The sequence below is a fragment of the Halichoerus grypus genome, chromosome 12 (assembly GCF_964656455.1).
Source record: "Halichoerus grypus chromosome 12, mHalGry1.hap1.1, whole genome shotgun sequence".
Lineage (NCBI taxonomy): Eukaryota > Metazoa > Chordata > Mammalia > Carnivora > Phocidae > Halichoerus > Halichoerus grypus.
In genome coordinates, this window is record NC_135723.1 from 47,851,617 (window position 1) to 47,878,704 (window position 27,088).

The 27,088-nt window shown below is 34.7% G+C and overlaps 1 protein-coding gene across 10 annotated transcripts in view; it reads right to left on the bottom strand.

Moving 5' to 3' along the window:
* DGKB (diacylglycerol kinase beta) overlaps nt 1–27,088 on the bottom strand; it is a 731,665-nt gene that overhangs the window by 476,086 nt on the left and 228,491 nt on the right. For 6 of the 10 annotated variants that reach the window (XM_078059329.1, XM_078059325.1, XM_078059320.1 and 3 more), the window contains one exon: nt 7,593–7,628. The exons of 2 other annotated variants lie outside the window; for them this stretch is intronic. In XM_078059329.1, coding sequence (XP_077915455.1) covers nt 7,593–7,628 — 36 coding nt within the window. The remainder of the gene's footprint in view (nt 1–7,592; nt 7,629–27,088) is intronic. 2 more of the 10 variants (XM_078059326.1, XM_078059324.1) reach the window with 1 other exon arrangement.

The following is a 27,088-nucleotide window of genomic DNA, read 5'->3' on the forward strand; positions in this document are numbered from 1 at the left end:
ATGATAGATGCCTAATAAAAATATCAGTTAAAGAGACTATGAGAAAGAAAACCAGATGGCATTCCCCCTATGTGCCCAACTAGGACTGTTCATCAGAAGTCTCAAGGACCACTAAAGCTAATCATTTTCATAAGGAATGGTAGAAATAAATAATATAGGGTTACAAAAAATTATTATTGAGCACTAAAAATAATGCTTATAAATACAGGTAATATCGAAAATGCATACATGATGAACTTTTAAGCTGCTACTTATATCCAGGATAGCATAAAATTTAAAACACACATTCCATCCCAGCTAATTCCTTTGCTCACCATAGTGGAAACATTTCTTGTAGTTGTCCGCTTCCTGTTTCTATTTTCCCCTCCTCTCACTCTCTCTTCGACCCAACCCCAAAGCTTTTTTCACCATTAATCCACCAAATCTGCTCTTCTTAAAATCATCAATGACCTACTCATTGTCACATCTATTGGTCAGCCTTCATCTTTTCCACTTTTTAGCAGCATTTGACAGAATTGACCTCTTCCTCCCTCTTGAACACTTGCCTCGCTGGGCTTCTGAACACATCTTTCTCTTACTTTTAGCTCTTTTCTTACTTGACTAACTGCTTCCTCAGAGGCTCTTCCATTGTTCTTCCTCCAGATTTATGGTCCATAACATTTAACCTCTTCCTTGAACGTCTCAACTTCACTCTCTACACTCACTCCCTAGGTAGCTTCATTAAATCCCAAGGCTCTGAATTTCAACTTCATGAGGAGGACTTCTAAAGTTATAGTTCCTGTTCAGATTTCTCCCTTGAACTTTAACTCCTATATACAAATGCCCTTTCTATCTTTCCATGAGTGTCTAAAACATACATTGGTCCTAAAATATCCAAAACTTTTTTTTTCTTTAATTTCCTGCCTATCCTCCTTGAAAACAAATCCCAAACTGGATGATGACTCACCACTTCCATTATTACATACTTTAGGCCTATTTTCTTCTTTGCCTGGATTATTGCAGCCATCAGCTAATGGGTCAATCTGCTTCCATCTTTGTCTCCCTACAGTAGGTTCTCTATACAACAGCTATACTCATCCTATTTCACTCCACTCCAGCTACCCCCACCTCTCATTATTCCTTGATCACAAGTACGCTCTTAATTCAGAGCTTTGGCAATCACTCTTCACTTTGCTGGAAAGCTCTTTTCTGTATATTTGTTGGGCTTGCTCCTCACTTACTTCAGATTTCTGTTCAAATGTCAGGTAGGCTTCTCTATTCCCTTTAGCCTCCTTTTATAGAAACATAAAAATATATTTATATATACAATTACATATTATCTCTATGTAATATAGATAAAATTTATTACAACCTGAAATGTTTTTCATTTAATTAGTTTAATGCTGGTCTTTCCCCACTTTAGTCAAAGCTCCATAAGAGAAAGTGTTTTGTTTGCTTCACTGTTATACATCAGATCCTAAATCAGTGCCTGACAAAAGTAAGGATAAATGAATGGAGAAATAAATGAATCAACATTAAAAAAATTTTAAGTGCCTGAAATATTGTATTGAGAGGGAATCTTGGGTCATGTCTAGGCTTGGTATGAAAAGTTGTTCTGATCTAATAGCACTGTCTTCCATGGGTGCTTAAATACTTGAGTGAATATATTTTCTGGTCCCTATATTTGCTTTATAGAGCATCATTTCACTTCCAGTCATTTTGGAACATATTTTAACTGGACTTAAAAGCAAAGCTCTTTTTTTTAAGTGGGCTCTACGCCCAGGTGTGGAGCCCAACACCAGGCTTGAACTCACACCCTGAGATATCAGACGTCGGACGCTTAACCAACTGAGCCACCGAGGTGCCCCCAATAAAGCTCTTTTTAACTATATTAGGACCAGATGGATCAGAAAACTTCTCAGACCAATATAGATGCTAATCAGTATAGTCCATTTACCTTGCAATTTCAGGGTGTACAATCACTGACTATATTTTTGTGTGGTTAAAAATGGATGGTGTAATAGGATTCCTGAAATTCACATTCTTTGGGGAATGATTTACTTTCATATAAGTATAATTTCTGGCAAAAATATTGATTTTTTTAAAGATAGCTCATTCTTTCTAAACTTGCAAATTATAATTTTATCCATAGAGAGTTAAGAGTATAATGCATAGAAAGAGTGGATTATAGGATGAGGTTTGGAGTCAGAAAGCCTGAGCTGAATCCCATCTCTGCTACTTAAATATTATGTAGAGAACGTAAACTCTTATTTAAAATGGAGTTAGTAATACCTATTTCTCAGAGTTGTGTAAGGTTTAAGAGAAAATACATAAATTCCTAACATTGTTCCTGTATTAGAATATGTGCTCAATAAATGAAAGTTATTATGAATAACAAAGTGTGGCTCTCCCATTAGGGTGCTCATTAGTAGTACAATTATGCAAAGTGTTTATTATATTTCCAAGTGCATGTATATGAAAAAATTACACTTAGTTACACTTAAGTATATGTTTAAATAAGTAGGGCTCAATGTTTACAACTGAAAATCCATAGCTTGCATTAAGAGTTCAAAAATGTAATACTGGTGGAAAGCAAGGGAATAATTTCTTTCTGGATTCTTGCATGCAGGTATATATGACATGGTAACAATACTCTATAAAAATCTACAGTGTAGAAGATATACATTATCTTACATACCTTATATTCTATCATACCTTATATACCTTGTAGTCTGCCATATAATCCAACAATTGCTATTTGGCATTTAATTTCTAAAATGTTTAGTTTACAAGAATTAAGTATAATTTATGTTGGTTGGTCACATTGGAACTGGGTATTTATGACCAAACTATTTATATTTGTAGTGTTGGGAGTTTAAGACATGTTAAGTGTATGTCTGTAAAGAGCTACCACATCATCTATGAACACGATTTTATTCTTAGCTATGCTCATAGCTAGGGGAATTCCTTTGCTGTTAAGAATCTCCAACTAGCAGAAAGCAGTTGATTAAGTAGCTTCAGGTCTCTCCAGGGAGTCACCTTTCTGAGTAAATTGGAGTCGAAACAAATGCTTTATAGAAGCCTTTGTAAAATATAAAAACAAAATTTTAAATCCTAAATTGAATGTTCAACTAAGGCATTATTTTTGAAATCTAAAATTATAAGAAAGAGGTATATAACAAGTTAACAGAAAAATCTTCGGTCTATCCTGAAGTTGTCAAAAAGCTTCACGAAGAGCTCACCGACCTGATTTTGCATCATTATTAAGGATAAAATTGCTCTCTGGTAACAGGTGGCAGTGGTCACCACGTCACCTTCCGGTTTTTTGTTTTTTTAAGTGTTTGGGCTCTAAACTACAAAATAAATGTGTGAATTTTATTATATAATTTAGATAATACTAAAATAGTAAACATTTGTTTAAACACACACACACACACCAAGAAAACCAAGTGGTTTCTTTTTTGGGGGGGAAATATGCCTACTGGGTAAAATTTGTGGAATTAATCAAGGCTGAAAATTTTGAACAGGAGAAACTCATAAGCATTTAATTTTCCCCAGAGTTTTCTTTTTATTACACTCATTTGTTTTACTTTTATTTCCAAATTGTATAGAAGTCTCTCTGAGATATTCACTATACTTTATTTAAGCAGCATAAGCTCACAGTAGGATAGTTGGATACTTTTTCCTATTTCCACTGAGAAAATCTTTACTTCTTTCATATTTTACATGAGGGACAGGAAGGGGGGAGCAATTGCACCCCTGAAAGATCCGCTGGCCACAAAAATTTCACTAGCCTGTTTTGGGGGTTAATTAACTCTGAATGGCAGAACTCTATTATGGTATTTAAGAGACTTACTCCCGGGGTTGAAATTATTGAAAAGTTTCAGGAAGAGATCACCAACCTGATTTTGCATCGTTGTTAAGGATAAAATTGCTCTCTGGTAACGGGAGCAGTGTTCACCACCCCACCTTCTGCTTTTTCTTTTCTTTTTTTTTTTTTTAAGTTTTTGGGCTCTAAATCACAGAATAAAGTACCTTATTATAATTAAGGCAAATTTTGTTCTGCCAGAAAAATTATCCCAGATATAAAAAGAGTTGGAAAATTATTTCTTTAATCAATAGAAATTATTCAAACACTGAAAAGAGCTACTCTAACCACAAAAAAGAATATAGAAAACATAACTCTGAATTATAAAATATTATTTCAGCATTTTCAAATTTCAACCATTTGTGTTTGCTATGCAGACATTTTATTTTTTTTATTTATTTATTTTTTAAATATTTTATTTATTTATTTGAGAGAGAGAATGAGACAGAGAGAGCATGAGAGGGTCAGAGGGAGAAGCAGACTCCCTGCCGAGCAGGGAGCCCGATGTGGGACTCGATCCCGGGACTCCAGGATCATGACCTGAGCCGAAGGCAGTCGCTTAACCAACTGAGCCACCCAGGCGCCCTGCTATGCAGACATTTTAAATATAGAATTTAATGTTTTCCGATCCTTAGAGTCTATAAGTAGCACAACAGATCTTAACTGGGGAATACATTGTAATAGAATTCCAAAAGAATAATCACCATAATTAACAAAGAAGAAAAGCCAAAAAGACCATTCATAGAAAAGAGAAAGATGACATAAATGACATAAAAAGACCTCACTTTAAATATGTGTTCTAAAAAAAAAAATTTTTTTTATATCATGCTGATTCTCAGAGGTAGAGTATTTGTGCATTGCTGAAAACTGCTTTCACAAAAGGGATGTTTACCACAATATCTCTGCCTGCTGTTATCGATCACTCACAAACTACCAGCAGCAAGTGATGATTACCTCAAGCACAGGGTTTTCTTCTTTTTGTCCAATCTCAGCATGAGAGACAGGCAGGCAGCAGCCGAGCACCTTGATTGGTACAAAGCCACAAAAAGGGTGGGGAGGGGGTGCATCGCTGCCACCGTGTCCTTCCCTTGAGTCCTGGAACTCGCTTTATCTGCTACAGCCCCACTCGCCTAGATGGAGACTTAGCCTTTTCTGCCACGGAAGCTAGGCCACAAGAATTTCCCAGAAACTCTAGAATTTGAACCTGGGGCAACACTTGGATATTCCCAGTATAAAAGATCTCACCGAAGCAGAACTGTCCCCAAATTCATTGCTGCTTATAAGGGTTACGGGCTCTAAGAAGGCAAGGCTGACAGCTGCAAAGCTGCACTTTTAATTATTGTGACCTTATTGTGAAATTGGAGTAGTTTCCTGCCGAGAGAAACTAATTCCTTTGGAAAATGGCAAAGACTCTAAGTCTACTAGGAATCCTTGGAAGTTGCAGCGAAATTTATTATTGCTGCATAGCAAAGTAGTCTTGATTTAAAAAAAAATAATTTATACAGTTCTAAACATAAATATAATAATTGATATAAAGATTTTCATTCCTTTTTTTAATTTAGTTAAGTAAGGGCTTACTAAAAATAAAAACTACTTTAGTAGGGCAAAGGCATAAATATGGGCTCGGAGGCCAAATCCCAGCTTTGTCTCTTACTTGCTGTGCAAACTTGGGCAAGTTATTTACTATCTCTAAGCCACCAATTAATTCATCTATAAAACGAGAAGATTTGTGTGATGATAAATTGAGAAAATGTAAATAAAGGTACTGGCATAAAATAGGCACTTAGTAAATGGCAGTGATTTTTAAAATATAAAATAGGTATATTGTTATATGTTATCATTAAGTTATCAGGCGTACGCTGCTTAGATCATAGGAGTTAAAGTTGGGTGTTTGAAAGAAGTTCATTTACTTTGTAGCACTTTATGTGTCCATTCAATCACCATGACTGGGGATAAGTGGTGTAATGATCCAGGTGGGGTCTTTTGGGGCAGATGGGAAGCAAAAAATTAGAATGACAGCTAGTCTCAAGTACCTGGAAGTGCTACTCCCCAACTAAACCTGGAGGTACAGTTTGCAACTTGATCCCCAAGTCCTGGTTTTCACACATCACACACGCTGTGAATATTTTCTCTTAGGATAATTTCATACCAGGTATAAACCACTTACAAGATTTCTGTTCAAGAAATCCTGATTGGAAGAAATGAAATTTAGGAATGAGAAGGACCTTGTCAAAATCTTTTATTTTGGGCTGTTTACCTGTATTATGGTAGTGACTTTCTAAAAGTATGTGTGTGCATACATACCTCAGAGGATGGTGAAAAGGCTAAGTTAATATAAATCAATATAACATGCCAGAAAAAAAAAATCAGTGTAGGAAGTTACTTTACAGAAGAAGAATTTTTTTTTTTTTTTTTTTTTTTTTACAAATTAGAAAAGCGTATTATGAAAACTACAGTTTTGGTCTATTCATTCTATCTATAGGATATAGATTATACAGTTGAATATGGGACACCTATGGAGATTAACAAGTCTAAAGAGAAAACTTTAAATCTCAAATACAGTGCCTATATTCACTTGATGGGCTATGATGGGGCAAAAATAAACTCAAACCCCTGAATATACAAAATTTATTATCTTACACTTAAATAATTAAACTAAGTGATACACTTTCCAAGTACCTTTGTTGCTTAAGTGTGTAATTCAACATTTTTATTTTTATAATAACTATGATAATGGTATCAATGGACTTAAAGCATACAAAAATAGTTTAATATTTCTCTTAGATTAGAAGCATTATTTTTCAAGCATATCTCCAGTATATTTTTAAGTATATCTCTGATTACAAAATGAATTTTTTAAGTTTCATGAGGCAGTCTACACTGACTCAAAAACTTTAGGGGGCAGGGGGGAGAGTTTAATACTTTTTCGTGCAATTATATGTGTTCCTCTAAATAAATTCACAGTCTTATATAGTATTCATATATTAAAAATAATACTTCTCCTAAGCAAGCAGATTCAAATTATAATTTTAAGGGAAACAATACCATTTGAGCATATCTTTTAAAGATAAAAACAATCAAATAGGATAGGGTCACAGAAAAATGTGGAGGCTTTGCTTTGTAAATGCAAAGGTAACGCTAACACTTTACTAAAAATAAATGATGTGGCAATGCCTACATTTATTTTCAAAATAAAAGTCATTTATTCTGTCACTACATTTTATTCCAATGACTTTCTATATAATGGTATATGCTAAGTGATAAATGTAGAAGTACTCTTTTTAAAGTGACAGACATTTCAAAGTGAACAAGAGTTTCCCAACCTACTAGCACTGAAAACTATATTTTAATGGTACAGAGGATTGAACTATTCGGGTTTTCTGTAAGGTATTTACATTTCATCTTGACACATAGGAATGATGCTATTCTTATACACAGGACAAAACTCTTTGCAAAGTAACTTTCATTATTCTCTGTAAACTTTGTTTTACGTAACTTTTTGCTTTCCTAATGTTTGTCACAAATGGAGACTGGAACAGTTTCAAGTCTATCCCATCATGAAAATATCAAGGTCCCCAATTCCAAATATCATTATATGAGACAAAATAAACCATACAAACTGATATTAGTAGGTCACTGATATAGCCACGAATGTTCTTTCTAACAACATGAGATGTATAATGACCTATAATTCCAAGTGTGTAAAGTTTTTTGCTTTTTTTTTTTTTTTTTTTTGCTTACGCACCTCAGGGACTGAAACTCCTGAAGTGGGCAGAGTCTGCTGAAAAAGAGAAGTTCATATTAAAGCTGAAAAAAACAAAAGTCAAACTGAAAACAAATGCCAATGAAGTTCTTATATCACTACCCTCCTGTGAAATAAGTGAATAAATATAAAATGCATTTCCTTGTCAGATTTTTTCTGCTTAAATTCATTAAATACATGAGTAAATATCTTTTCACAAAATAAGGAATGCTCCAATGCAGAATGGATTAGATTGTGAATTACTTATCCAAAATGCAATTTCATCACCCAAAGCAGATTGATCAACATCCTTGGCTGGCTTCACAGACCTCTCTGAAACAACACGGATGTATTACATTTATATTTTGCAATAAGAACTCATCTCCAAGTCCCATTATGCTTCATAAACCATTCCTACTAATTTTTTAAGTTGCCCATTTACCCGTCCCAATTTTCCATTTTCCAGTCCAACTCTCATTCCTTCCTAAAAATACTCAGTGTCTTTTTCATGGAGACATAGCTTATGGTGTTGGTTTTATTTTGTGATTTTTCTGGAAATAAGAAAAGATATTCCATTAGTATCAGTAAAAAGTAAAAATATTATTAAATACGTAGAAAAATTTTCCTTGAGAGTAATTAGAAAAAAACAAAAAAGAGGAGGTTAAATACACTGAAGCTGGTCTTTGTGACAGTGCATTTTCAATTATCCACCACCCCTCCTTTTCTGAGTCACAGTGGGAAGCTTTTTTTCTGGCAAGAAACAGAAAAAAGGTTACCAAATTCCAAAAGTGTACGTCCTATGGGACTCAGAACAAATTTGGAAAATTGTTGACAAATCACACGCATAGTACTAGCCAAAGTTTTCCTGTGCTAAGCTGTGTGTGGTGAGGGGAAGTATGAAAGCTGAATGTGAAGCTAGGAGTTCTTAGACATTTGTGTGTCTCTGAAAAGGAGGGAGTGGTCAGCATTTTCGTTTCCTCCCCAGGACTGAGCTATTTGAAGGCAACTCTAAATGGATGTCCAAGATGGGTCTGAACAATCTGAGAACACAGATATCAATTGACTTCCTTATGCAGTATACTGAGATTAATGAAGAAGCAGGCCCCTTCATAGAGACTCATCACAGAGATGGACCAGAAAGATCCAATGCACCCAAAAGTGGATGAGAAGAAGGGGTCTAAGGCAGCCCTAGAGAAAATTAAAGTGTCCAGGAATGCAACTCCATTTTGAAGATATTTTTATAATATAAGTAAAAAAAAAATGTTGCAGCTGCAGATTTTTCATCAAAAGAAGTCATCAAGTCTGGGAGGATGAACTCCGGTTAACTATCCCATTAACGGGAGAACTTTATGGAATTGCTATTTCTAAGATGGATTGAAAACAGATTTAATAGAACTTTCATTGAAAGCTTTCTGATTTCAGTAATATTCTGGACTTTTGAGTCCAAGTCAGTCTACATAACACCTGGGGCAATGGGCAATGGGAAGAATGTGCTAGCTTCAATCTAGGTCAGCTCAAATTTTTTTGTCAGCTTTCCTATTTTTCCTTCTTAGCTCTTAGTTCAAGCTTATATCTCAATAAACATTTTAAGACATGAATGTTGTTCTTCCAACTTTATTATAATATATAAATGTTTCTTCTCCCTCAAATCCAGATCAAATGTCTTATCCTATGATTCCTTATCCTATCTTAGGCCATAAGCCCAGGCAAGTCCCAGAGACTCTCAAGCAACCAACCTAGGATGTCCATCAAGCTGTCTCCACAGCATGAGTCACAGATGCCTTTGACTTTTGGAAGAATCTATGCTCACTGTACATACGTCCATACCAAAGCAGCACAATGGAAAGCCAGTGAAGATTCTAGTTGTCAAAATGGTTCAGAGAAACAGCCAAGTGTGATGCAAAAATCTCGAATAGACACTGTCCACCCCACTTCAACCACTAAAAAAAAATCTATAAAAGACATTTTTGACATACTTTTAAGCATTTGAATATAGACAGGATAATGACTGATATTATGGAATTATTGTTAATATTCCTAGGTGTGATAATAGTATGGTAATTGTATAGAAAACTGTCCTTAATCTTAGAAGATACCTGCTGACATATTTAGAGATGTAGTGTTATACTATCTGTAATTTATTTGCAAAAGGTTGAACGCAGTAAAATATATATTTCTGCACATATGATGGCAAAATAATAATGTAGGCTGGGGATATACTGGATTCATGTGGCCTGATGTCACAAAAAGCAAAAACCATGCCAACTAAGATAATAAAAAGCCCTTTTAAAGCATTCTCTCCCAAAAAGAGACTGTAGGATGAAATTAAACCCTGGCTGGCACTTTGCTACCACCTGTGTGGAGAACTGGTAATATACAGATATTTAGGTATATGGGCTTCTTCCTTCTTAAGGTAGTAGGGGTACAGGTCATCTACTGAGAGTGAGGAATGTTGGCAGAGAGATAGTGACATGAAGAAAGCAAGGAAATAGTAGAGAGTTTGCCACGACCTCTCTGAGAATGGGAAAGCAGTTGACAAAGAATGAGTAACAGAATCAAGCAAAATTCAGAGCGAGTGGGGCTAGAAGTCATAAATATGTAAGAAAGCCACCAGCTCAGAGAATTTTCTCCAGCAACACTCAGACGTCTGAGAGCTACACTAAAAATTCACTCCAAGAATAGGAGTGATGAAACAATGTATATATATAAGCTCACTTATAATCAAGATGTGTAGGCAAAGAGTATATATTAAATTAACATGCCCATCAGTGGCTTACCCTCGAGTTATGATAAGAAAACTATGGTATCTGGGTAAAAGATAAACAAGCAACTCATTAGAGAACAAATTCAGATATTATATTACTTCAACTATACTCTTCTGTATATGATTTTTAAATATCAAGGATGAGTAGAGTAAATGTTTTAGTTTTTTGAAAATTATCATGAGTGTATAATTCTAAATGTAATATATTTTTAATCAGAATTAATACAGGAACTGTATATTTGTATTTAATCAAATGTGAGGTGTGACTACAGAGGAATGTGATTGATTTTATTTAATCAGTATCATTTTAATATTAAATAGAATACACAGTACAGATAATTAGTTTAAAAGATGCATTTGTCTTCAGGGCACTTATTAAGTTCAACCTAATACCAAAGAATTTTTAAAAATCCTATTATTCTAAAGTATTGAGATATCTCTTGTCTTTGTAGTTTCTAACATGTAATCATTTTAAATTGACAATTTAATCCAAATTGTCATAGGGCAAAGAAAAATCTTTCGTGGAGAGATTGTTGGGAGGTTTGAGTTAAAAATATAAGAGCATAGTACTCACATTAAAAGGGTCATTAGTTATTTCAAGACTAAAGTAAAATTGACAGAATTATATGCTATACCTATATAGGAATGTTTATGTTTTTGAAAAATTGCTTTTATGCTTATTGTCTCATTGAATCCTCCTTCTAAGCCGAGATATTCCACTTCTCAGACTGAGAAACTGAAAATCAGAAAGATCAGACAACCAGCCTAAGAAAATAAAGTTAATGATGATATCCAAATATAATACTTCCCTGTCCCGGGCTCCATTTACTCAAACAACAAGTTCAATAAGAATTTCTTTTCTAACTTTCTTTCTAGCCATGTCTCTATTTTTTAAGTGATCTGAAAATCAAATTATTTTAAGACAGTGAAAACTGGGAAGTATTTAGAGACCACAATATGCATTTGTTCTGCCTGAAAGAAGGGGCTTGAATATCAATATGGAGTAATTTAACACAGTAACTTCTAGGACTGAGGTAAACTGAAGTGGCCAAATAAAACTATTCTAAATAGCTGCTTTCCTTATATGCAATTGGATATCTCTGGCATCAAAAAAGAAGTGAGAGAAAGAAAAGCAAGTTTGGGAAAAGAACAATTGTCTTCCTAAAATTGTACCTGTCAGCCTGAAAGGGAGAAGTTGTTCTCTCACACTTGATGATAAAATGTATCAGGGCCATCCCTACCCCATAGAAAGTAAACACATTTGATTTCGGTGAATTTTACTGTCACATTCCAGATTCATAATTTGTTTAACCTTTTATGATTTTGCAGGTCCTTAAGTGTATACACCACACATTTGAACACAATACAAATTTTATTTTATTTTTTAAGGATTTTATTTAGTCATTTGAGAGAGAGGGACAGAGAGAGACAGAGAGAGCACAAGCAGGAGGAGAGGCAGAGGGAGAAGTAGACTCCTGGCTGAGCTGGGAGCCCGACGTGGGGCTTGATCCCAGGACCTGGAGAGCATGATCCTAGCCAAAGGCAGAGCTTAACCATCTGAGCCACCCAGGCGCCCCACAAAACAAACTTTTAAAAGGAAGTGAGACTGGGGGCGCCTGGGTGGCTCAGTCGTTAAGCGTCTGCCTTCAGCTCAAGTCATGGTCCCAGCATCCTGGGATAGAGCCTTCATTGGGCTCCCTGCTCTGCAGGGAGCCTGCTTCTCCCTCTCCCACTCCCCCTGCTTGTGTTCCCTCTCTCGCTGTGTCTCTCTGTGTCAAATAAATAAATAAATAAATAATCTTAAAAAAAAGGAAGTGAGACTGAAATAATTTTTATGCTACAAATAATTTTTATAACCAATGATTATTTCAATGTATGGCGAGTCTTTCAATTAGAAGGATCATTATTTTTTTTTTTCAGCAGCACCTTGACATACCTAATTAAAATGTAAATACCAAAAATAAAATATTTTAGAAGAACACATATGGGATGCCTAGGTGGCTCAGTCAGTTAAGCATCTGCCTTCGGCTCCGGTCATGATCCCAGAGTCCTGGGATCGAGCCCCACATCAGGCTCCCTGCTTGGCGGGAAGCCTGCTTCTCCTTCTTCCATTCCCCCTGCTTGTGTTCCCTCTCTCTCTCTGACAAATAAATAAATTAAATCTTTAAAAAAAGGAAGATACACATATTATAATCTTAATTCAGGGTCCCTTGACTAACCACTTCTCACTTGAGCCAAATTTTTAAGCCTGCACCAAATAAATTTAATGGTAAGAATATTTTTAATTGAGATCATTTCATTACCCTTATAATTTTAATTGCTCACAAGAATGTCTAGTCTTATTCTTGTAAATGTGATTGTTTACACATATTTGCAGAGTTTAGTTCAGAAGATTTTGCACAGAAGGGATTGTGAGGCTCCCTCCTTAATTGCTCCCCCAGTATGCGTGCATGTTTGTGTTTAGAAAAGGAAGCACCCTGAGCCTTCAGGGAAAGTACACCTAGTGCAATGGATATTTGGAAAATTAAAGGGCACCAAATGTTTTCACTAAAAATGTTAAAAATATATCTTTATAGAGATATCCAAGTTTCAAAGATAGCTTTCTACATATAAAAGCGATCAGCAACAACTAAACCCTTTCTAATGTTATTTTTATTGTTATTGTCTTGCTTACTTGACTAGCTATTGAAATAAAACCATTAGAGATGTTATCCTACTTGGTTAGGTCTCATAAAATCATCACAAGCCCATATGGTGAAGAAGGGTTCTTCAATTTCTTTTTAGCTCTGATCCATAGTAACAATACGTGTATATTTATATACTTGTAAAATAATTTCACAGACTACCTACCTTGGATGCCCCCCTCTCTGATATATTCTATTCTTTTCTCTCTTCACTTCTATTCTCCTCTACCTTGGTAATGGCTATTTTTTCCATTCCTTTTTGAAATGCTGATCTAGATCCCCTAAATGAATTCGTGCCTCACCAACTGTTGGGGAATGCAGCATGAACACCAAAAAATGGGTTTAGAACATGGAATTTGGGTAGGGCATGTATTGCTTGTGCCACCTGCAAGTTGTGTGACGTTAGGTAAATTTCTTCAATCTCTCTATGCTTCACTTTCCTCACATGTCCCGTGGCATGATAATGATAGCTACCTTCCTGATTAAAAGGGTGTCTAACAAATTTAAGTTTCCAATAAATGGTAACTATTTTATTACCTTTAGAACATAAATGATTCCCCTCATTTCCACTGCCTGCCTAGAGCTCAGCAAAAAAGGACTTAATCACACTTTCTTCATCTGAAACTATGTTGCTCATGAATATATGGAACCAAAAGATTTACTTATTTATTTTTTTAATGAAATGTATATGTTAGGGCTGTTATAGGAGAGAGAAAGAAGGAAAGATGCAGGAGAGGAGAGAAGAGACCTAAGAGAGAAAACAATGCAGAAAAAGAGAGTGGGAGACAAGAGAGGCTAAGAAAAAGAAAAGACGAAAAAGTCTTCCTTGCTATACTCCTCAATCCCCAAATGGACCATGGGCATCAAATGACACCTACCATTTTGGAGAAGAATGTCCTTTCATTCAAAGAAAACAATGACATTGAGTAAGGAAGGATGGGAGCTGGTATCTAGACATGGCTTTAGTGCTGTTGTTGTTGGTTTTTTTTTTAAGATTTATTTTAGAGACAGAGAGAGTACAAGAGCACATGAGTGGAGGGGAGAGGGAGAGGGAGAGGGAAAGAATACTCAAGCAGACTTCCTGCTGAGTGCAAAGCCTGACTCAGGACTTGATCCCAGGACCCTGAGATCATGACCTGAGCTGAAATAAAGAGTTGGACACTTAAGCAACTGAGTCACCCAGGTGCCCCATGGGTTTAGCTTTTCTTTGAAGTATTGCAAAATCCTTAAACATCAGATTCAACCATCTTCAAAATACATTTCAAGATGAAATGCACATGTCTTATTGATTATTTATTTGTGTCAGATAATTCTTTAGAACTCTTACTTACGTAAAGATAATTAACACACCTATTTATGAGTACGTATGTATGTGTATGATTCTGTTTGTGATGCTTGGGACAGGGATCTGAGTGCAGGTGGTGGTTTTAAATAAAAAATCACCCTTAAAAAACCACATCTAATAGGTTAATATCTATTGAATTTTATGTGAATAAAATTAATCAATAATACTTCCTGATATGACTATTCTTTTTCTCAACATGATCTCATTCTCAAAATGTAACATGGTGGCTTTCTAAAATACAGAAAAATCACTGTAGGTAGTGAAAGAATATTGATAATAATATTTAGAATTAAAGCATTAGGCTGATAACTTTTCCTTTTCATCAATCTTGGAAAAGACCTCGAATTAAAAAACAAATAAGTTATAATGAAATTTGTTCTTATCCTTTGCCCCTCTAAATATCCACTGATCTCACACCAAAGCATTTTCTAACCAGGTTAAAGTCCAATTCTGCACTCACATTAGGCTAAGATTCAATTGAGTTAAAATTTTACACTGACTGCCAGTCAACCTTATCATGAACTTTCATTATGTGCATGTAATTAATTGGGTCCAACGAACAATATCAGTACTGAGTTATAGACTCTTTTCCCCCGACCATATAATTAGAATATAATTACCCACAGGATATCAGAATGATGCAAAACCTTTCCTCTAAATGCGCCCTCATTAGGAAACAAGTCTCAATGTACATTTATTCAATCAGTGTGAATTAATTAAAATGTTACTGAAATAAAAGAGGGCAGCAATAAAGAGTATCTGACATCTATTAAGAGACTATCACTTGAGATCTGCATGCACAGTTTATATTTAAACCCATTTAGCTCAAGTAGGAACTTGGCCGTGTAATGTTATATACATTCAGTATACTAGGAAATCTGAGTAAATGAATCAGCATGTGTTACTGTTCTTGAAAAGAACATAATACGCAATGCACACAAAATCTTAAAGGGCCTGAGCAGGATTCTAGAAGCCCCTTTATTCCCTGAGGAGTCCATAAAGATGTTATCATTACATAGTGGTGGACAGAAATCATGTTTAACTCCAAGTATCCAGGAAAATAGTTGTTCATCCCACACTTTTCTGCTACAAATCTGGCATGTTTGTTTTGATATGGCTTAGGAGATAATGGTCAGAAAACCCTAGACTTAGCAAAGAACTAATTATTATTTTTTTAATAAAGAAAATAACCTCCATTACTTAAGCTAGCTCAAGGTATTTCAATAGCATATTTTCCGTAAGCAGAACATTCATATCCACCTAAGACTATAATCTTTTTAAGAGGATGCATAATATAAAATACTCAGATTATATAAAACATGGAAAAAACAGTAAATGCATAAAGAAACCAAAGGGCGTATGCTGCTGATTCATGTAAAAACGTTCTTCTTAAAAGCTATTTATCTTGGTTTCTCTAGTACCTGGCATACTGTCACATACAATAAAAGATTACTGAATAAACTAACAAATAAACAACCCTAATACAAAGGAATACTCACCAATATTCAAGAACAGTATCAGAAACAGTAGCAAAAATTTTAAAAAGCTACATGCAACACAAGCTTTCTGTGTTATCACATAATTCCTCAGACAGTTTTAGCTTTAGAAATAGGTTTTGTAAAACTTAGTTCTGATAATCAGTATTTGGCATTCATTCTTACATATAAACAAGTGCCACTTTAAAATGGAAATACTGATGAGCACTAAGATAAATAAAGCTATTTACAAATTGCTACTTTTCATATGCTCTTTAGGAACAAACTCTAATCAGTTCTTATTATTACTTTTTAAAAAAATATATTAATTCCATAAGATCATACGTATTTTTAAATGTTCTGAATGCATGTTATATTTACAAAACAGTATAATGTTCTACTCAGATATTAGACTAGTTTTGGGAGAGACCAACATATGAAAGAAATAATGAACTCACTCTAAGTAAAAAGGAGATTGTCTCACACAGGCCTGCTTTATTTTTAACATAAAATTTTCTGTAGAATTTCAGTGACAAAGACTGAAGCTGCTGCTATAATTTCTTGCTGAAAATGCTGTTATTTGAGTAGCATTGAGTAATCACCACATTAAAAAAAACTACTAATAGAATAGCAACAATTTTTAAGTTCCATTTAGTAGCAAACATCAATTTTCATTTTCTGAGCTAGACTAAGAATGAATATTTATGATTTTTTACATGGACTACTGTATTGCTTAAACTGTATTTTTAAAAATCAGATTTTAAATATAATTTGACATCCAGAGAAAAATGTCTTGATTCTCCTCAGAATTCTGAAATGTTCCCTTTAAGCTCTCTACCTGCAATGCCATTTTATTTTAAATATCAGGCATTTCACAGTACCATCTATTGGATATTTTATATAAGTACAATAACATAACAATCACAAGTTTTCTGAAATTTAGTAATAATTATAAAATATTTCAAGTGCCACTCCAGAAACTAAACACAATGCTCATTAGACATCCACTAATATTACCTCATCTTCACGTACTTTACACTCAATTTTATTAGCTTGTAACAGTAAGATTTAATTACCATGTGTTATGAATGATTTTTAAAAATAAGCCTCCATGCCACATACCCATTTTAATTTGTTATTGGATATTTATGTCACTGTCTGATGTATTTTCTTCCTGACTCAAGAGAAAGTGATAACTGATGGGGATAAAAAGAGACAACTGATTGTGATTCATTAATTCAGTCAATATTTGTTGAACATCTAATATTTGTCACAATGAATTAGGTGCTAAAGATAAAGAGGTCTACCCTTTCATGTGAGCAATGAGAGTGATGGCAGAGGGGTCAGTGAGCACAGGGAAAAGCTTCACAAGAAACAATTTAAGTTCAGTTCCTGATGTGACCTTGAGGCCTCTGTGGGACATCCAAGAGGAGAGCCACAAGGTGAAGCTGAGTATTTGGATCTTGAGTGGTCAGAGGGAACAAGCTTACACAGATGTATTCAAAAGTGGTAGTTGGAGTCATGGAATTGGATGAGATAATCTACAGCGAGCATAATGACATTAAGTATATAGTTAAAAATGGAAACATATTTAAGAATAGAAGGAGGACCAGGAATTTAGAAATATGGATCTACTGTGGCTAGAGAGGTAGCATAAAACCAAGTAGAAACGTGTGAGGTGAGTGCCACAGTTTGAGAACAGAGCACTTAAAATACTCTCAATACTGCAGGGGATTCAAAAAAGAGGATTCTTGAAAAGGGGGTCTAGTGGATGTTGTTGGTAGCCCAAAGCAGATCCTTTGTCACCTGGCCAAAATACCTATCCCCCACTGCTACGAGTGTGGACCACTGAGAATTCCCAATTGTCACATTTTCTGAAGAGTTATTCTTTACTCCAGGAGCAGGCTCTCTGGAGAGCAAGCACCTCCTATGCTGGAGGAAGCCACTGCTAATGAATGACTGATAATGGGTTAGAAAAAGCCAGCTCCTTGTCTTAAGTTAAGAACAACTTTATGGTTTGATTTTATGCCAGAACTCCCAGGGTTTAGGCCAACGCTTACACTCTCCCTATAACCCCTTTCTTGCACAAAGCTCCCTTCCTCTCCTGTTTCCTCCCTCCCTTGCAGATGGTTTTATAAAGAAATATTCCTCCCTCTCTAAATCACAAACAGCTAAACCCCCGGTTCATGCTCTGCTCCTTGGGAATCCAACCAAAAAGAGTGCCACTGGATTTGGGACAAACAGCAAGAATAGTTTTCTACCCTTTTTATAGTCAGGAATTAGAATACCGTGAGTTAAGGTAGAAGGAGGAGGAAAATTTGACATGGTGAGTGTATCTTCACAGCTGCATATACTTATGGCTGCATTAAGACGCAGACAAGGTCACATCCATATACAAATATAGAAAAATAGCAGAAAAGAACAGCTATCCCTCTAGTGTGAGTTTAAGGGCAGACACATCACTAAGAATAGAAACAGAGAAGTTCTAGTGCTGGACTCAAATCATGGTGCTGTCTAGTGCTATCTATCACAAGCATGTTAGGTGACACTTTATTTGAGTGTTTTAATTGGAAATTAGTCAATATATTGTGGGGCAGATGCCATGAAAAGAGAAAAATGGCGAGAAAGAGAAGAAGAAAGTGCTAGAATGAAAGAAACTGGAGGAATACAGGCATTGGTGACTCCAGGATGTTGGAGTAATGCTAACCAAATGGAAGAATTTAAGAATATTTGAGGTTGGGGTGAAATAGGAATAATATTATAGGGAATAGAATGTGGTGTGGTGAGCTGTATTCCTACAGGATTTGGGTTTCCTTGGGAACGTGAGGCCAAATTGGTTAAAGCTTCTGTGAGTATTAGCAACAGAATTTGAAATGATATATTTTACCATCTAGACTGAAAGGCAAGGAATGAGTATGGCAGCCTCAAAAGAATTAAATAATCTTTATTCTACAGAAAGGGGGGAATATAGGTTGAACTAAGGAAAAAAGACAAAAGAGCGTCAAAAATCACTGCATTGTGCATGAAATTGGTGTACAGACCAAAAGTTCTAAATGAATCAATTCTTGCTCAGGTTTCAAGTTGAAAGTTGAAAACAGACAAGTTATTTTTAATAGTAAAACAGAGAAAAGCATGTATATAAATACTTTATGATCACCACCACTTCATCTGGAATCATTAAAACCACAGGTTACCTTTGCAAGGTGGAATTTATCCTTAAATGTCTAGTGGTGAAGGGATCTGATTTTTATTGCACTCAAAATTTAAGAGTCAGAAGAGAGAAATGATTTAAAGTATTTATTTCTACTGTAATGCATGTTCTGGATATTTGCCCTGCCCTAACCCCAATCTTCCTTTGGAGGGCATAAGCAGAAATACCAAAACAGAGGTTCACATATTTGGGAACATTTATGCCACACTTTGTGGAAATCGTGTCTCACTGGATAGAAAAGGTATGATCTCTGACTTGTTTTAATATGTTTTTCTCAATTATTGATGAGTTATGTTTTTAAATTATTTTATAGTTATTTGCATTAATTTTATAAAACAAGGCTTTATTTGTTATAATGCTTGTTTGCCTTGATTTGTGGTTTTGGTCCTTACCATTTTTAAAAGAAATTTTTGATTGGTCAAGTCTGTCAACATTTTCTTTAATGTCTTCCTTTTAGGAAGAAGGTCAAAAGGCAAAAAAAATAAATCTTTTTATAGGTCAAAAATAAACCTTCAATCCATGTTTGATTTATTTTGGAGTAGGTATAAAGTGGAATTTATCTTAATTTACTTTCCATATGGCTACACAGTAATCTCAACACAACTGATCCCCACCATCCCCCTCCAGATTTAATATGTGGCCTTCATCATACACTATATTACTACATATAGTTTACCGTGTTTTAGACTTTCTACCAGGTCCTTATATCTTCTAGAGCCACTATTACGTTATTTTGATCACTGAGATTTTAATAAGCATAATCTTAAGGTTTGCTAAAAACAGGTCTTTCCTGGGGCACCTGGGTGCCTCAGTTGGTTAAACAGCTGCCTTAAGCTCAAGTCATGATCTCAGGTCCTGGGATCAAGCCCCCTATCGGGCTCCCTACTCAGTGGGGAGTCTGCTTCTCCCTTTCCCTCTGCTGCCTCTCGCTCGCGTGCTTTCTAATAAATGAATAAAATCTTAAAAAAAAACAAAACAGGTCTTTCCTTACTATTGTTTATGGTTTTATGAATTTAAAATGTATTTGTGATATTTTTTTTTAAGATTTTATTTATTTATTTGAGAGAGAGAATGAGATAGAGAGAGAGCATGAGAGGGGGGAGGGTCAGAGGGAGAAGCAGACTCCCTGCTGAGCAGGGAGCCCGATGCGGGACTCGATCCTGGGACTCCAGGATCATGACCTGAGCCGAAGGCAGTTGCTTAACCAACTGAGCCACCCAGGCGCCCGTATTTGTGCATATTTATTCTTCCCCGTAAACTGTGGAATCATTTTGCCAAGCAAAAAATAAATAAACAAATATTATTTGCGAATCACATTAAATAGACGAGTGAATTTGAAGAAATGTTGGTTCTTTTTAGCTTAATCTGATTTTCTTCAGTATACTTAGACCTAAGAAAATTTTTTAATTTTTTCTTTAGGGATAGCACCTTGTTGCTATTCTACTTGCACTAAAGGAGATTTTCTTAATCCTCTCCTTCAGATCAGTTGTCCTCAAAAGTTGATTCTTCCCTATATAGACACTGATATATTTTAGTTTCTGTTAAGGTATTTTTTTTTCTCAACCTTGCAGTTATTCCTTTTAAATCAATATATTATAAAGTAGATATTTTCTTTAGTATTCTCGATCATGTAAAACAATTGCTGTTAACTTCTGCTCAATACAATAAATCTTCATGAATGACATCCATCTAACTTTTAACTACTATGTTTCTTTCTTTTTTCTTTTAAAGATTTTATTTATTTATTTGACAGAGAGAGAGAGACAGCGAGAGAGGGAACACAAGCAGGGGGAGTGGGAGAGGGAGAAGCAGGCTTCCTGCGGATCAGGGAGCCCGATGTGAGGCTCAATCCCAGGACCCTGGGATCCTGACCTGAGCCAAAGGCAGACACTTAACGACTGAGCCACCCAGGTAGCCCTGCTTCTTTCTTTTTTCCTGTGGCAGAATTATTACTATTTTATTTTTATTTTTTTTAAAGATTTTATTTATTTGATAGAGAGAGACACAGTGAGAGAAGGAACACAAGCAGGGGGAGTGAGAGAGGGAGAAGCAGGCTTCCTGCCGAGCAGGGAGCCCGATGCGGGACTCGATCCAGGGACTCCAGGATCATGACCTGAGCCGAAGGCAGACACTTAACGACTGAGCCACCCAGGCGCCCCAATTACTATTTTATTTTTGCAACAGGTAGACTTCTTTATACTAAAATGCACTTTGGCCATAAGCCATCAGTCTGCATTGACAGTTATTATAAAAAAGAGAAACCAAAGGAAACAAACACTACTACGATTATAGCAATATTGTTGAGGCGTAGTGCCCTCCCGATACAATTTGCTATGGAAGAAATTAATCTCAGATCTCAGTAGCAACAGTAACAATTAAAAGTGTTTCCGCTAAGTGAATGATTTGTTTTTATGTTGTGAAGACTGCAAGACTATATTTCCCCTCTTTTCATGAGGCTACTAAGAAACTCAGGGACAAATTTGCAAACTACTTCTGTCAACTTTTTTAGGATATTAGTGATACGAATTTCTAAGTCTAATTTGATTTCGGTGTACATTTATTGTTTTAGATTGCTGCTTACTTATATAAGCTGCTTTGAATGTTATTGGTAATAAGTTGTAGAATAACTTAATTCATTAATACATAATTGCATATACTCACTTTTGAATCAGGTACATACAAAATATTCTTTGCTTTAGCCTATTTCCTAGATTTTAGCTATCAAATATGTTTTATTCTTCTTTAGATAATGCTAATTTTTGCTTACATGATTTAGATTTCCATCAGATTTTCGATTAATTGAACTTCCAGTTTATGTCATATCAGCCTTTTGCTTTTGCTTTTCTATAAACCATGACAAAATTAACAGACTCCAAGTTTGTTTCCTTAAAAAAATTATTATAATTTGCTCTAGGTACAGCTACATGTTAGGCATAAAATATCATAGAAATGTGGAAAAATATCTTTGCAGCCCTATTAAAAAAAACAAAACTAAAAATAGTATTTTAGAATCCTAAAAATAGAACTCTATCATACTCAGTTAGGTAGAAACAAATACAATTTGCTGCAATATAATGATTTTTTTTCTTCTAGATTCGACCTTATTTGTAAGTATACATATTCTATATTATATAGCCTAAGCTACCACAAAGATGGGTTCTTCAGAAACCTCTAAAATCAATCTAAGAAAATGTAACAGATAAATGGTTCATCTCATAAGTGTAGATGATGGAATCATCACTTAGTGAGGCAGGGTCCTTGCCCATTTCTTATCCTATGTACCTTTAAAATAAAAATACATGAAGACTCTGTCCAACCAAAATGGATGTACACATATTTTATAAACATTATAGAGCTTTAATGCTTAAATGTGTTCCTCACTGGAATTTGAGTCAGAAAACCATTGGCAAAAAATAGAGGAATGTTCAGAATTTAATTCTACATATTTTTTAAAAATAAATAAATAAAAAGCAGCTATCTTTTATGAATAATAACATAAAAATGAGTCTGAGTTAGATTTTCGAAGTATGGAAAAAATTAGATTCTTTTTTGCCTATCATTACTATGATGACAATTATGAATTGATCTATAATGAATATTAATTAAATGGATATTAAGTAATGGCATTGATGAAACATTTATTGAGCACTGACAATGGGCTTTGTCCCCACTCTTTAGACAAAAAAGAAAATTGCACAGGCACAAACCCATGGTACATTACATAAAGAATTTCAAGAAAATAGATGACTTCAGTAACTGTGGTTAAAGGTTAAAGAGGTAAATGCAAAGAAGGGAGAAGCAGCTGAAATGATGTTAAATAAAAACTGAAGCTCAATGCAGCAAGTCACATCCTTAGCCAACTGTTCACACCTCTCCACCAGACTTCTGGGAGCCCTACAACTAGTATAGGAAGTTAAGGTTCCAGAGCATTCAAAATCCAAATTTCAGAATCACAGGGAATTCAAACATCTCTCCCCCTCCTTAAATTGGCTAATGTTTACTATTGAAATTGTCATTATTAACTGTTCTGGTTGCAGTTAAGTGACAGATAGAGAATACAGAAAGAGCCCATAATAGCTGGACTGTAAGGAACATACACACATGCCGTGCTTTCACACTCTAAAAGAACTTTTGACATCATTGAGGAGCAATGACTTGATTAAACACATACTTTCAGGAAAGATTTAACATACCCGATGCTACGCAAGGCTTAATCACCATATCTACAATGCATAATTTAGTAGAATTCTTATAATTGTAGAAGAGCAAGCAAGATTGGAAGAAGAGAAGGTAATATAGACATATGGTTCTCCAAGGGTGTTATATGTAGAGATGTGTGGACTGTGTATTTCAGCAACACCATGTTGTCCAAGTTTTCAGTCACAGTAAAGAAGTGAGGTAGTTGGAAAAATGTGAATCAAGTCTAAGGATATGTCTAGAAATCGTATTAACCAAATAGCTTTATTTTCCTTTCTCTGAGTTAACGAGCTTCATTATTGATTTTGTTGGCATTCTTTGAGGTTTATTTAAGGTAATACAGAATATTATGACAAGAATATATTCTGGGGAGAAGAGACCACAATTGGTCCCAAAGAGGCACAATACTGAACATACACTTTATTTTTTACTATATCACCTTCTGCCAATGAATACTATTTTGACTGTATATTCTGAAAATATTATCTTTGTTTAAACATAAGATAAAATTATCATCTAAAATTAGTTACTTAAATGTTTAAATTAATAGTTTTTTGTTTTGTTTTAAGAAACATTCCAAACATTATGTTCCTGATTTAGAAATGTTTATAGTACAGAAAGAACTAAACAACTGTGAAATCTGATTCACGTGTAGAACAAAATAATACAGTATGAGCAAAACAAGGATACTTTGCAATATCGATTACAGAGTAACCAGGAAAAGCCATTCTTCATAAAGATGTTCACTAAGGTGTTACATATCATAACAAAATAAATAATTGGAAACATGCTAGGCATAAACATTATTTCAACTAAATTATATCTTCATTTAATAAGACATTATATAGCCATGAATAGCAATGTTCCATAGTATATAGAAACACATACATTTAAGGATATTAGTTTAAGTATAAAAATAAGTATAAAAAAATGATATATCAAGTTTAAGTACAGATATGTCAAAAATATACATCTAAGAATCAAGAGGAAGCTTTTAATAGTGCTTCCATTTATATATTAATAATTGTTCTTTATATCTTATTCCAATTTTTAAATTTTTTGTCTTAATTTTTATGTTGTTTTTATAAATTTCATTTTATAATAAATGGTTAAAATTTATTTTTTTTAATTCCAACATAATACTTAAAATAACAGTAATAGTAGGTGATATCAACCGAACACTCACTATGTACTGGGCATACTTCTAAGCAGTTTTCATGAATTAAATTGTTTAATTCCATTTTACAAATGGAATACAGATGTACGAAATATGAATAACTTGCCTCATGTTACAAAATTAGTGAAAAGGCCAGGATTCAAATACAGAGTGTATATTACCACACAGTATTGTAACATGGCTGAACCAATTTATTCTCCCACCTGCAATGTATGAACAATCCACTTGCTTCCTATCCTTTCCAAAGCCTAGGATTTTTAATTGTCTTAATAATTCTGAGGGCTGTGTAGTGTTATCTATTGAGATTTAAACATGTATTTTCCTGACAGAGTAAAGATGGTGTGCATACATTTATATGTTTATAGGTGATTTGTGTATGTGTATTTTATTCAAAGCCTATTTTAGGTCTTTTGCCCTTTTGGATTGGATTGTTACTTATTATTTATTTACATGAGTTATTTTTATATTCTGGGCACAAATCATTTGTTACCAGTCTGTAACCCTTTGAAGGAAACAACTTGCCCACAGATCCAGAGTTCATGTGCAACTTAAGTTTTTCTAGTCTCTATCCTTTCTGGTCATCACTATCCCAAGCTTATCTCTGCTTTCTTTCTCCTCAATTGATCTTCTGTATCTCACCTCATTTCTAAAACTTTTCATTGGGCTTTCTGAATCTTTGCTTAAAATAAACAAATTACTGTTTTTCTTTCTAAGTCGCTGCCACTTTCCCTAGTACATTTCTGAAAAGAGGTTGCTCATTCTCTCAACCAGTACTTGTTCTATAGTTTTTATGGAAATCTCTCGGCTTTCCATCCAACTCATCATTCTTGCGGACTCAGAGTAGACTATCTCTTATCATTTGAAACTCATGGAACCTCATAGTTCTCCCCGCTATTCTTATTCATTATGATTATACAGCAACCATTTCATCAAGACCCTATAATTATCTTGGGATGTTTTAGGGACAACATACAATAAACTATCCCCAGAGTTACTTGACCTCCTGATAGCTAGTGAACCTCCTCTCCACACAGGGTGAGCCTCCCAGACCCATGGCTGCAAACTGGATTTTACCGTCCTCTGGAACGAATCTACTCTGAAATCAAATCAGACACTCTAATTCCACTTTCTGCTACAATCTTCTCTCCTGATTCCCTCATTTTCTTACTCTGTTGGTGTTTCTCATTGTTCAAATCACAATCCTGTATTTATACTCTCATATCTCCTGTGCTCCCAGCTTTATTTTTTCCTCCCAGCTTTAAATCTATTTTAGATCACACTGCTACCAGTATTTTCTTTCTAAAACCTGATAATGTAGTCCTCTATTTATACTGGATAAGCCCAACTCCTTGACAAGACAGGACAGACTTTCCACTATCTCAGACCTTATCTTGTCCATCTCTCCAAGCCTCACCTCTATATATAACCCTTAATTAACATTTCTTAGTTTCAAGATCTCACTCTGTCCTCTCTGGTTGCTGAGACTACTCATATGGCATTCACTGTGCATTTGGCGGTCAAATCCCCACTTATTATATTCTTCAAACGTAAGGCATCATTTCTTTAAGAAAGTTTTCATTTACTCTTTGAATTACCCTCTGGGAAGAATTAAGAGTCTGTTCTCTAGAGCCCCTATAAGTTAATATTTATCTTGCCATAATATATAATCTGCTTACCTGTCTTGACCAACAGAGTGTAATTTGTAGGAAATAAGATAAATGCTCTTATCTGGATTTTTAGCTCCAGTAACTTAAAAAGACAATGGAAAGAAGAAAGGAAGAAGCAGAGAGAAAAAGATGGTAAAACAAAAGAATCTTGCACTGCAGATATTGTATATAAAAATAATGCACAGAAATTATCAGTAATGACCTTAAAATAAAGACAGTCATTATAGTATATAAACAGTAGATACTTATCTCTAAAATAAACTCTGGTTTAGGGGCACCTGCATGGCTCAGTTGGTTAAGCATCCGACTCTTGGTTTCAGCTCAGATCATGATCTCAGAGTTGTGAGATTGAGCCCTGCTTCAGGCTCTATGCTCAGTGCAGAGTCTGCTTGGGATTCTTTCCCTCTCTCTCTCCCTCCCCCTCTGCACCTCCCCCTGCTTGCATGCTCACCTGCGCATGCTCTCTCTTTCTCTCTCTCTAATAAATAAATAAAATCTTTAAAAAATAAACTCTAGTTTAAAGTAATCAACATTATATCATCCCTATATTTATTAGCTTTACTAGCATATATTGATACAGAAAATGACTAATAATCAATCCCTTATTTAGAAAAAAGGAATCTTGCTTTTAAATAATAATGTACAAAAATCATTCTATGCATGGAGAAAACTAAATTAAATCATGGAGCTAAATATAATAAAAATGATTTTTATGATGATCTGCTTCATTTCACTGTTCAAAAATAAAGTTTAAAATGCCACTTCCCCATGAGACATCTCAAATTTTCTTTTGTTGAGAGTGAAAGAATCAGTGTAATAAAAGCCTCCCTCAAACTGAAGAATCATTATAAAAACATGTACACTCTTAGAGACCCAATTTGACTGATCATAAAAAAATAATATAAAACCTGGAATGAACATACCGACTACACTACAGTTCTAGAGAAGTTGATCAAATTTGTAGCTTCCTTTACAAAAT